The sequence below is a fragment of the Micropterus salmoides genome, unplaced genomic scaffold, assembly GCF_014851395.1.
Source record: "Micropterus salmoides isolate LMB-PRFRI ecotype aquatic unplaced genomic scaffold, ASM1485139v1 Ms_hic_scaffold_1, whole genome shotgun sequence".
NCBI lineage: Eukaryota > Metazoa > Chordata > Actinopteri > Centrarchiformes > Centrarchidae > Micropterus > Micropterus salmoides.
The window spans coordinates 57074424-57086810 of record NW_024040040.1 but is presented as its reverse complement, the minus strand read 5'-3'; the positions used below and the strand labels follow the sequence as shown (position 1 = coordinate 57086810).

The window sequence follows — 12387 nt, the reverse complement described above, 5'->3', positions numbered from 1 at the left end:
CTGGTGTAGACGGAGATCGTATTTGTTTTACTTCTCCATTTTTAAACTAAACACACTAGCTGCTACTAGCAGTAGTGTGGACATGGCTTAAGAGGAAACCCACACAGATTCAAGGAGAACATGCAAACCAGCAGCACGGCTGGTTCAGACCAAGAACGTTCCTGCTGTGAAGCTACCAAGCCGCCCAAATGGTTTCATGTTCAGCCAAACGAGCACAGTCACCTCTGGAAGTGGCTCTGGCAGATGCAGAGGTGATGGTACTCAATTTTCATACTTAAGTAAAAGTACAGATACCACATGAAAAATGTTAAGTAAAAAAAGTACCTGGTTTTAAAAATACTTAAGTAATCAAAAGTAAAAATACTACACATCAAAATCTATTGATCTTATAAAACGCAATCTATCTTTTAAAATTCACTTAAGACAGGTTTGAAAACAGTATTATAAGTTACAGTGAATCAGAATAAGGAAAACCGAGTCATAAGTGGAAAAGTGGATATTTCCTGCAAAGCTTTATTATTGCAAAACTCTACCAGCTACGTTACCACTCGGTCACAAACTGTGACCCACAGAGCAAAAACAGAGCTGCTGCACAGTCACACCTGACACCACAATGCTTTCACTACAATCCTCCCTTTGTAATGGTGCTTTCAGGTGGTGAGTTTACATACAAAGTCAATCCAAAGACGCGTAAAGCCACGATTTCTTGTCGGGCGGCGTGAAGTGACGTGAAGGGAGTGGTGCCGGCAACGCGAAGGTATTTGTATATTGTGAATTCATTGAGTGGAGGGGGGGGGGTTAAACCATGGAACATTTTATACACAAGCAAGACATCAGCAAATTTCACCATATTTTCCCAGTTTAAAAAAATGGGAACTGATATGACTGACTTATTATCCAGTGTTTCTAATATAATGCCTAAATATTTAAACTCATGCGCAACTATCAGCGTTCTTCCTGCTACAGTAACCTCTGGGTCTGGATCTCTATAGATTTTGAGAACATGCATACAGTTTTGCTAGTATTGAGATGTAAACAAGAGTTTGTTAGCCAATTAGAGATATTGACCATAGAGGCTGATAGTTCCTTAGCAGCTTGCTTCTTGTTTTTAGCATGTAAATATAAGACGGTATCATCTGCGTACATCTGATAAGTTACTCCAGATGGACAAACTTCAGGTCGGTCATTAATACACAGACTAAACAACAGGACTCAAAGTTGAACCTTGAGGTACATATAAGTCATTATCATTCATTTGAGAAGTTTATGCGAACACATTGTTTTCTGTAAGGTACGATCGTTTCCATTTGATGTCACTGGGTGAAAAATTTAACTTTGATAACTTAGAACCTCATGATTAACTGTAACAAAGGCTTTCTTCACATCAAGGAAGACCGCCCCAACTGCACCTCCTTGGTCCAATTTAGCCTTAATGTTTCCAAAAATGTAAATGTTCTGTATTTGTATAGCGCCTTTCTAGTCTTTTCAACCACTTAAAACGCTTTTACACTACATCGTATTCACCATTCACACACATTCATACACTGAGCCTAAGTGCTCAAACAGAAACTAACACTGGTGGACCACCTTTCGATTAACGGGCAACCCGCTCTTTCTCCTGAGCCACAGCCGCCAACGTAGTTGGCGAAAATAAATTGGCTGGATCAGTGGAATGATGTTTTCGATAACCAAATTGCATAGGATTTAATGAGAATTACGTAGCATCTAAATGAGATATTATCTGTTCTGAGATCCATTTGTCCACAATTTGTGATACTGATGGAAGGATACTGATGGCTCTGTAATTTCTGATAGCCATATGGTCACCCGATTTATACACTGGTGTGATTACAGCGGTTTTCCAAGCACTTGGAAACACTCCACCATTAATGGACTGGTTAATAATTTTTACAATAGGACAAATGAGTGCCTCATTATGACTTAAGAAATACTGTCAATCCCATATACATACTTTGTCCTCCATTCGCGCACATTTTGTTATTGGTCACCTCTAAAAGTCAAAATGGGAGCATTAATATTTAGAGGAGCAACAGAATATTTCAATACAGGGGAATTCTGAGTCAAAGTTTTTATTGAATCAATGCAGTATTAAATGCTGTAGCCACTTTACTTGGATAGAGTCGTATAGAGTTCCCAGGTAAGGACTACTAGCCAATCGGAAGCAGAGAAGGGCGGGTCGTAAGGAACAAGGTATCCATCCATCCATCCATCGTCAACTGCTTATCCTGCGTACAGGGTCGCGGGGGGTTGGAGCCAATCCCAGCTGGCATCGGGCGAAAGGCGGGGTAATCTTTATTTGTAGAGCATTTTTCAAAAACAAGTTACAAAGTGCTTTAACAAGTGTAAAGACAATAATACCCAAGAGACAATAATACAAAAACAATACAAGATAAAAGCATGAAAACATTGAAAAGACTAAAATACACGTTTAAGATAAATATAAAATTAGTAAAATACAATAAAAGGGATAAAATAAAGTCAAATAAGATCGGGAAAGGCTTTCCTATAAAAGTATGTTTTAAAAGGGACTTAAAAGAGTTCACTGACTCAGCCGACCTGATTTCCTCGGGCAGGCTGTTCCAGAGCCTCGGGGCCCTGACAGCAAACGCTCTGTCCCCTTTAGTTTTCAGTCGAGACTCTGGAACAGACAACAGACCTCCATCTGCTGGGACCCAATGACCAGGATTTCTGTTTTGTCTGAGTTCAGTTGGAGGAAATTATTTGACATCCATTTTTTAACTTCACAAAGGCAGTTGTTAAGTGAACTCAGCATTCCAGGGTCTGTGGATCTGACGGGCAAGTATATTTGTGTGTCATCAGCATAAATATGAAAAGAAATGCCATGTTTATGGATAATATGTCCAAGGGGAAGCAGATCAAAAGGAAAACAAAATGGGTCCTAAGACCGACCCCTGAGGCACACCATATTTAACTGGACAGAACGAGGAGACATAGTTGTTTACAGACATGCAAAACTTCCTATTTGACAGGTAGGATGAAAACCATTCTAGGGCAGTACCAGAGATCCCCACCCAGTGCCTCAGTCTGTCTAACATGATGTTGTGATCAATGGTGTCAAAAGCAGCGCTAAGGTCCAGGAGTACGGGACTGAGCACATGCCTTCATCCTTTTTTCCTCTGCCGTTGTTGCTGCAGCGCTCTGTGTGACGGCGGGAGCAGAGGGCTCTGTGAGCGGGCGGCTGGCCGGCCTCACACGCTCCTCCCGCGGGTCACAGCAGGCTTCCCCCGCAGCCACTTGCGTAGCTCCTCAACTCCAAAAATATTCAAGCACATTTTTGTTCCGCCATCACTTCTCGTAAAACTTTCAATATTCTAAATCTACACAGCTGATTTCTCACCTCAAAACTTCTCAGAAGTGGATTGCCTAACATAAAGGTTTTAACAGTTGGCAGTGCTCCTGTGTGTAACATTCCACTGGTTTAAAAATGTTCCTTCTTCAGCATGGCACGATATTGAATCTTCTCAGTCTAGTTGCCCTCTTTGGAACTTGCTCATTTTGAAAAGTTCAGATAGTGAACTCTGCTCTAACCCCATTTCTCTGAACACAGTAAAGGCTTGGATGATGGTTCGTAAAGTGGAGGGATGTTTTGAATGCACCTCTCCTCTTACTCCTTTTTCTGAGAAATCCAGACTTCCTGCCTGGTTGTAATGACCATGGCTTTCAACTATGGTTCAAAAAGGGTATCAGAAAGGTGGGGGACCTATTCAAAAATCAGTCTTTATTGTCTTTCCAGCAGGCACAGCAGCAGTTTGGTTTGGAGAGGGTGATTCCTGCAAATTAAAGATACCACATTAACGAACAATGACCCGTCTACTGTAGAGACTGCCTTGTGTTCTCATAGTGGTAAGAAATCTGTTAGTGTATTTTATAAAGCATTACTCTCCAATATTCCTTCTGCTTTAGTGGCTGCAAAGCAGGCTTGGGAAAAGGACATGGGTATCTCTATTGAGCCTCAGGTTTGATTAGATGTGTGGGACAAGGCCGCAAACAAAATCTGTTCAGTGTAGGATTTTACACTGGACACATAAAACCTGTCCTTAGTAAGATGGATTTACTGGAGAACTATCCCCACTCTGTTGGAAATGTAAAACTGAAGTTGGTGATCATTTTTGCTGTATGTGGTCATGTACAAAAATACAGAATTACTGGTCTGGCGTGGTCAAAGACTTGTACCATATTTTTAATACTACCATACTGCTCAATCCAAAATATCTCCTCCTGGGCCTCACGGATCCTCAGATTCAGCCCAAGCACAAGCAACTTTATAACCTACTAACATTTGCTGCCAGTAAGACTAATTTGCTTTTTTGGATCAAGGACACTGCCCCCTCCAAGAAATCATGGCACAAGGCGAGACAGGAGTGTATTCCCAGCAAATATATCACATGTATGCTTCACACTTCAATAGACACTTTCTACTTAACCTGGGACCCCTACCTAAAGTACACTGCTCTTAAAAATAAAGGGAACACTAAAATAACATCCTAGATCTGAATGAATGAAATAATCTCATTAAATACTCCTTACTTTACATAGCTGAATGTGCTGACAACAAAATCACACAAAAATTATCAATGGAAATCAAATCTATCAACACATGGAGGTCTGGATTTGGAGTCACACTCAAAATCAAAGTGGAAAACACTACAGGCCGATCCAACTTTGATGTAACGTCCTTAAAACAAGTCAAAATGAGGCTCAGTAGTGTGTGTGGCCTCCACGTGCCTGTATGACCTCCCTACAACGCCTGGGCTCCTGATGAGGTGGTGGATGGTCTGAGGGATCTCCTCCCAGACCTGGACTAAAGCATCCGCCAACTCCCGGACAGTCTGTGGTGCAACGTGGCGTTGGTGGATGGAGCGAGACATGATGTCCCAGATGTGCTCAGTTGGATTCAGGTCTGGGGAACGGGCGGGCCGGTCCATAGCATCAATGCCTTCCTCTTGCAGGAACTGCTGACACACTCCAGACACATGAGGTCTAGCATTGTGTTGCATTAGGAGGAACCCAGGGCCAACTGCACCAGCATATGGTCTCACAAGGGGTCTGAGGATCTCATCTCGGTACCTAATGGCAGTCAGGCTAACTCTGGCGAGCACATGGAGGGCTGTGCGGCCCCCCAAAGAAATGCCACTCTGTCACGTCTGTCACATGTGCTCAGTGTGAACCTGCTTTCATCTGAAGAGCACAGGGTGAATTTGCCAATCTTGGTGTTCTCTGCACGGTGTTAGGCTGTAAGCACAACCCCCACCTGTGGACGTCGGGCCCTCATACCACCCTCATGGAGTCTGTTTCTGACCGTATATTGGGCCTCTGCTGGCCTCTCGTCAACTTCAGTATTTTTCATTTGACTGATTGGATGACTGTACCTGATATTTGTCTGTTTTCTGTTTTTTATTTCTTCACTGTATCTGTTCTGAGCTAATGTGTTTGTGTTTTGTAACATTTAACTCTACTAATAAAAAAATTAAATTTAAAATCCCCAAGGTAAAACCCCGGTTCATTTTTAAAAGATATTTTAAAGGTTTTCAAGAGCAGGCTTTCCTGCATGATTTATATCACACTGATCTTAACAGAGTAACTCTGATAACAGTTGTTGAATTGACATGGGAATATTTTCACTCAATTTTTCTGTCTATCTCTAATAAACATGTTCCGATTAACATGTTTAGGATCGGTGGTAGGGAAAATCCCTGCTCTTTCAGAGCTAATTCATTTAAGAAATAAAGCTAGATCCTCTGCTAGTTTATATTGAAATCTCCTAATAAAATTATCTCATTGTTAGTATCACACTCTTTAAAAAGGATTTTCAACTCATCATAGAACACGTTTTTTGCAGATGGTGGTCTACATATTACAATCACAGTGAATGACATTTGGGCTGAGAGAGTTCATTTAAGACCGATACAGTCCAAGTCATTAACACAGGACCATTGGATTTGCCTTGTGATAAATAACACACCTCCGCCCCGTCTTGTCTAAACATATTCTAACGGTGCACTTTTAATGTGTCAGCTGGAGAGTTTTTGTGCAACGTGACATCAGTGCCTTACTTTGTGTCTGAGGGTTCATCACTGCAGTCTGGAGGCCTTTCTGTGGACCCGTCCCCCTTCATGGACGGACGGCTGTCCTCCTCTTCCTCCACATCACTCATCTTCAGTCGGTCTGAGGGAAGCAGGGACAGCAGGGACAGCAGAGACACGGCGGACATGAGAGAGAGAGACTCACCATTTACTCCCCAGACCAGAGGAACACAGCAGCCCCCCACCTAAACAAACCCCCTCACACAGTGCAGGGGCAAAGACTAAAACTCCTCCAGATGTCAAATATATGGTACAAAGGAGGCAACATAAAGGAGTGACGGATACTGGAAGCCAGCAAATCAAAAAAAAGCAGGAGGAGAAAGAGCAAACCAGGGCCCTGTTTCAGAAAGCAGGAGCTCTGAGCTGCCTGAGCCTGAGGTGGACAGCTGATCGGAATCAGTTCAGGTGATCCTGATGGATGTGCGTGCGCAGGGATGAAAAAAAGCCTCATCAGTGAAGCTCCATATACAGTGGCTCAGTGAGGAAAATTTTTGAGGACTACTTTTCTACTTCTGAGTATTTCCTGTGTTGGTATAGGAGCCTACTACTGCTCAATATGCATATTTATGTAGGCTTTAATCAGGACCAGGCACCACGGCGGGTGATCGCACCAGAGGAGAGGGAAGACAGCCGGAGCCATGCTGGCCCAGCTTGGACGTAAGCCTGCTCCTGGTAAATGTCCGGTCTGGAGGACATGGGACTCGTGCAGCCAAACACCGGGAAGTCGAAGACATCTTTACACAGACCTGCAGCGGGCACACCGTGTTCTGCCAGAGCGCAAGGCTCCGGCGAGATGAGGAGGCGGACTCTGTGTTTACATCGCTGATGCCTGGTGCTTAAACAGTCAAAGTGGAAGGACACGGTTTCCTGCATGTCAGACTTCATACGGAGGCTACATATCTCACATTATGCAATCCTGTCCACTCACTAGCCTATAGGCTAAATGTTCATGCTGCTACGGCACTTCCACACCGTGTACACAGCCGCTCCTGGCCATCCTCACTCAGAGATCATCTCCACCATGATAACTACCATAGGAATGTTCCATCAGTGCGACGACAGATCGCTGATCACTTTTATTCCTGCAGTCATGGCGCTCACAGTGTCTCGGCTGAAGCTGACATCGGTCCTCGTGTCCTCACAGTCTCAGTGTTAAAGAAGGACAGTTTGATTCTGAGCTGAGAAATAAAGCTCAGCATCATGTTTGGGTAAAAACTAGCAGCCTCTCTAACCGGGATATCCATGTTTCTCGGATATGAGCTTTGATGTGGGAAATGTCAGCTGCTTCAGGCTCTGCAGGAGGAGTCAGAGAGAAGTAAAGCTCCTCCTGAGGAGGTCAGGTTCACAGGATCAGTTTATCTGATCTCGCTCTCTGGAACAGAAACTCACAGTTTCCCTCATCTCAACACACAAGAGTTTTCACTAAACCTGCTTTCTGCCTGCTTGGCCCCATGTGTGGAGGAGAAAACGCACAGCACGCCAACATCAAAACCCCAGGTTGGAGTCAGTGGGAACCAGTAGGAGCTCAGCTCCCATGAGGAGGTCTGAGCTCCTATGGGAGCAGTGAAACCCTGCATCTGTCGGGGTCACTGATTCATTTCCCTACTGTTAGACTTTAATGAACATGTTTGTTAGTGACCCACGCTGCGCACTGCAGGACTGGCAGGATGGCTGCACTCCTTCAGCCACATGGTGGGCACAGTTTAGACCCAACAGGATGAGGCCGCGACCTTCTGCTACTTTCTTTAGTATTATTGGCTTTATAATGTGTCCTCCAGTTAGTACAGGCTACTCAGGATAATGTGCTCAACTGTGTGCCCAACTGGTTTCCAAACTAACTGGTCGCCGTACGCGTACGCGTGCGCGTGTTGGGCGCAGCAGCTGCGGACTGCCTCCATCCCCAGATCCGTCACACATTCACAAACATGTTCCTGGCGAGTTTCAAGTCACATCTTTAATCTACTGCGGAGATCACGACTGTAGAAGTGTGCTCTACATCAGAGCCACATACGGAAAAAGATAAGACTTTTTACTAAATCATGTCAAGCTGGATTCAAACTCACCTGAGCTAAAGGTTGCACCTACGGCTCCACGTTACCTGCGAGCAAACCGAGCAATCACAGCTGAAGGGTTTCCAGTCATGTATGGATGAAGCACGTCATCATCCAGGTAACACTTTGTTTGGGCTGGTCTAAAACAACTGGTTACCTTCAGCCATCTTAAAAATACCACAACGTGTTTATCAAGGTGTTTTTCTCGAGGCTTCGGCAATATTGACCCCTGTGTTACGGCCCCCTCGCACTATCTCACGGGAATCCTTCTAAACAGGGACGATCTGACTGTGAAAACATGACTTTATTATCAACACAGTGCCCACAGCACAGCAGGCCTAAAGCATGGACTTAACGATTTACAGCCATCATCCAACACAAAAAGCATCAAGTCAGAAATAGGAAACGACAAAGTGGAATTTGTAAGGAAGTTACTTTGTGTTTTACACTTGATAAACAAGCAGCAACAGGTAGGCGGCGGCGTACCTGGTTTAGGCTAAACAACTACTAACAAGTTAAATGGGTTTTAAGTTAGTGTTTTGTAGTAGGCAGTAGGCTACTCAGTGTAACTGACTGAAGGCGTGTGTGGGGACAGGAACTTGCCAGAGAATCCTCCGGTTTTAAAGACTTTTTCTGTATCAAAGTAATTCACTCACAGTGGTCAGTACATCCAACGGTACACAGCACAGCGAACAGTACATGAACAAATGATTCACGGATTTAAATGTTTGGGTCATTTATTGTATCCTATTTCAGTGGCACACCACGCTCAGGTCTAATTTGGAGCAGCTAAAGCTCTGCATTAAAATGCGGAATTGACTACTAGGGAACCTGCAGATGGCAGTATTTGATTTGCCATCTTCTGGGACCCAATGACCAGGATTTCTGTTTCGTCTGAGGCACACCAGATTTAACTGGACAGAATGAAGAGACATGGTTGTTTACAGACACGCAAAACTTCCTATTTGACAGGTAGGATGAAAACCATTCTAGGGCAGTACCAGAGATCCCCACCAGTGCCTCAGTCTGTCTAACATGATGTTGTGATCAATGGTGTCAAAAGCAGCGCTAAGGTCCAGGAGTACCAGGACTGAGCACATGCCTTCATCAGCAGACATTAAAAGGTCATTGGTGACTTTAAGCAGGGCAGTCTCAGTGCTGTGGTACTTCCTAAACCAGACTGAAACTTTTCAAATATTTTGTTATTTTCCAGCACAGTGAGCAGCTGTTTGGACACAATTCTTTCTAGAATCTTTGCAATAAAAGGCAGTTTTGAAATTGGTCTAAAATTATGTGGGAGGGAGGGATCTAAACCAGGTTTCTTTAAAAGTGGGTTCACGCAAGCTGTTTTAAAATAATCAGGGACACAACCAGTAGATAGGGAGCTGTTGAAAACAGAGATGAAATGGGGCCCAACAGAATCTATTACTTTCAGTAAAAATTTTGTAGGTATTACATCAAGTGGGCTGGAGGACACTCTCATTTGTGATACTGTTTTTAAAAGCTCGACAAGTCGATGGGATAAAACTGGTTAAAACTCTCTTGTTGCAGGTGAGGAACCTCTGAGTAAGAGGCCGCGGGGGTAATAGAGGCTCTGATTGACACCACCTTATTGGTAAAATAAGATAAAAACAATTCACAGTCATCATTACTTCCAGCTGAGGCACAAGGAGGGGTTGGGTTTACCAGCTGATCCACAGTCTTGGGATTGTGTTTATGTGTAGTAATGAGTTCAGAGAAATAGTGTGTTCTCGCATCCTTAACCTTAGTATGATAAACTATTTAACAGAAAAGACTGAGTGAGAACATGGTTGGGGTGAAAGGAGGGCCAGGACCTTTGAATCAATCCTGTGAAACAAAAAGTCAACATTAGGCTAAATATTTTTATATTCATTTCTTTTCAGGTCGCATCTCTTATCAACTGTGGCGAATATGATTGTAGAAGTGAGCGCTACATTACAGAGCCTCAAACACTCACATGATCCAGTTTCTAGCTGAAGCGCATCAGCATCAAGGAAGCGTTTTGTTTTGGCTGATCTGAAGCAGCTGCTTACTTACGATATAAGAAAATATCCGAATGTTTATCAAGGGTTTTTTCTCCAGGGTGCGACCTCCTCCCCCCCCTCTTTCATTTCTTTTTCCGTATGTGGCTCTGATGTAGAGCTCACTTCTACAGTCGTGATCTCCGCAGTAGATTAAAGATGTGACTTGAAACTCGCCAGGAACATGTTTGTGAATGTGTGACGGATCTGGGGATGGAGGCAGTCCGCAGCTGCTGCGCCCAACACGCGCACGCGCACGCGCACGGCGACCAGTTAGTTTGGAAACCAGTAGGGCTGCAACACCGGCGGCCAGCAGTGTGAGAGAGAGAGGGGAATGAGAGGCAATCATCTCTCTCTCCCTTACTATTTATTTGCTCTTCACCGGTAACTGCGCGTTTCCTTGCTGTAACGGTGGTCAGTCTGTGGGCTGTTCTGCCACTGAGGAAACTTCCTGTTTTAATGGCAGAAAGGTCTTTTACTACAGTCTGACAGCGAACTGATGATAATGTTGATGAACTCACCTCCTTTCTTCGGAAACTACGGCTCCTTCCTCTCCCACCTACTTCCACTCCGTTGCGCGTTCACGTGGTAGCTGCTCGTTAAACCCCCCAGTGCTGATCGAGCACCGATGCCGGCTTGTTGAAGGTGTGGGACGCCCTTCTTCTTCCTCTTTAGTGTTTCTGGTCGGTTTAATGGTGCATCACCGCCTCCTACTGGACTGGAGTGTGGAACGAGAAATTAAGCAGTAAAATAAATAAACAAATATTTGATCTAAGTCAGTTTCTTTAAGAAACTTAAATATATAACAATATATGTTGGCTGTGAGACGTCCTGATGTGTGATATTGTATCATGTTCAGCTGTACTGGTTCCTTCCAATATGTACATTTCACAGTTGGGTGCTTGACTATTTTATATACCGACTGCATGATCTGTTCTCAGACGAGTGACATTTTCTTCCCTTCGTCCTCCCAGCACCAACCTGTCTCTCTACATTATACAGCTGCCTTCCAGTTCCACTGTCGTCCCAGTGCTGACGTCCTGATAAAGGACTCAGCCTCAGCTTTAGTTAGTGGGGTCCTTAGGTCTACATGGTGGGTTTTGCGTGTTCCTTTGGCCACACCGACGTGAGCAGGAACCCAGAGGATCAGTGGATGCCAGGTTTAATACTCAGAGGAGCAGACAAGCTGCAATAACATATGATTTGTCTCCCTCTCCTCCATCCGCTGCAGGGCCAGTGATACTGCAGTCCGTTCTGTGGTGTACGCTGACGTGAGCAACGCCCCACTGTTGTTGTTTTTTTTATTGAATTCTATCAGAATCAGAATCGGTTATATTTGCCACGTCTGTGTGCACGTACGAGGAATTTGACTCAGGATTGTACTTCGCTCACGATGTTGCGTACTTCTACAAAAACACAGTAATAAAGTAAGACATATGCTACAGAACAGAGAACACATAAATACACACTATAAACAAAAACAATATAGAACGTGCATGTTTCCACAGGATTTGCATGTATGACCCGGGTCTGATCCTGAAGCTTGTCCCTGCGTTCATACCTGGGTGTAGGCCGCTGCTGACGGCCTTCTGTTGCATGGACACTCTCCAGAGACCTTTCCTGTCTCATTGTCTTTATCCTGATGTCTGTCATTCTGCATCGGCATGTTTCTATGGCTGATATCAGCGCCAGGCCTGACAGGAAGCAGGCTGTTCCCTCCGTCTGGTAACAAATGCATCAATAGGCTCACATTCCTCCTGCTGGCAGTTGCCAAAAACGTGTCGAGAATGGCTCCTGCGTCTGATGTCCAGCTTATGCTTGTAGATATGGCGGCATTCGGTGCCCGTTAGTCTCTACAAGCACCTGCCTGCACCTCGGCCGCTTCGACATTCAGTCCTGATGCCAGTCTATAGTCCTCAAGTTCCTGTCACGCTCTGCCTGTCAGCCACGTCTAGTTTGCACTCTGAGTTTTGGTCAGTTTATCTGTTATTTTGGTCTGTTGTGTTTTGGGGATCTGTCTTGCCTGTTGTCTTGTGTCTACTTTACTCTGGGTTCTGATTTTGGTTTCTCTGGGTTTTGGTTCCATGTCTTTGTTCCTCGTCCTGTGCCTTAGTTCATGTCTTAGTATTTGCTTCTGGTTCTTTGTCTGCATTGTGTGGGTTTAGTCTG

General features: G+C 44.4%; 1 protein-coding gene across 2 annotated transcripts in view; it reads right to left on the bottom strand.

Moving 5' to 3' along the window:
- Positions 1-10873, bottom strand: part of LOC119897377 (NACHT, LRR and PYD domains-containing protein 12-like) — a 45435-nt gene extending 34562 nt beyond the window's left edge. For both annotated transcript variants that reach the window (XR_005443403.1, XM_038711030.1), the window contains exons 1-2: positions 10740-10873; positions 6096-6207 (exon numbers count right to left, since the gene is read on the bottom strand). Coding sequence is in view for 1 of the 2 variants with exons in the window: in XM_038711030.1 (XP_038566958.1) it covers positions 6096-6196 (101 nt within the window). In the remaining variant the exon portion in view is untranslated. The remainder of the gene's footprint in view (positions 1-6095; positions 6208-10739) is intronic.
- Positions 10874-12387: the final 1514 nt, after the last annotated feature.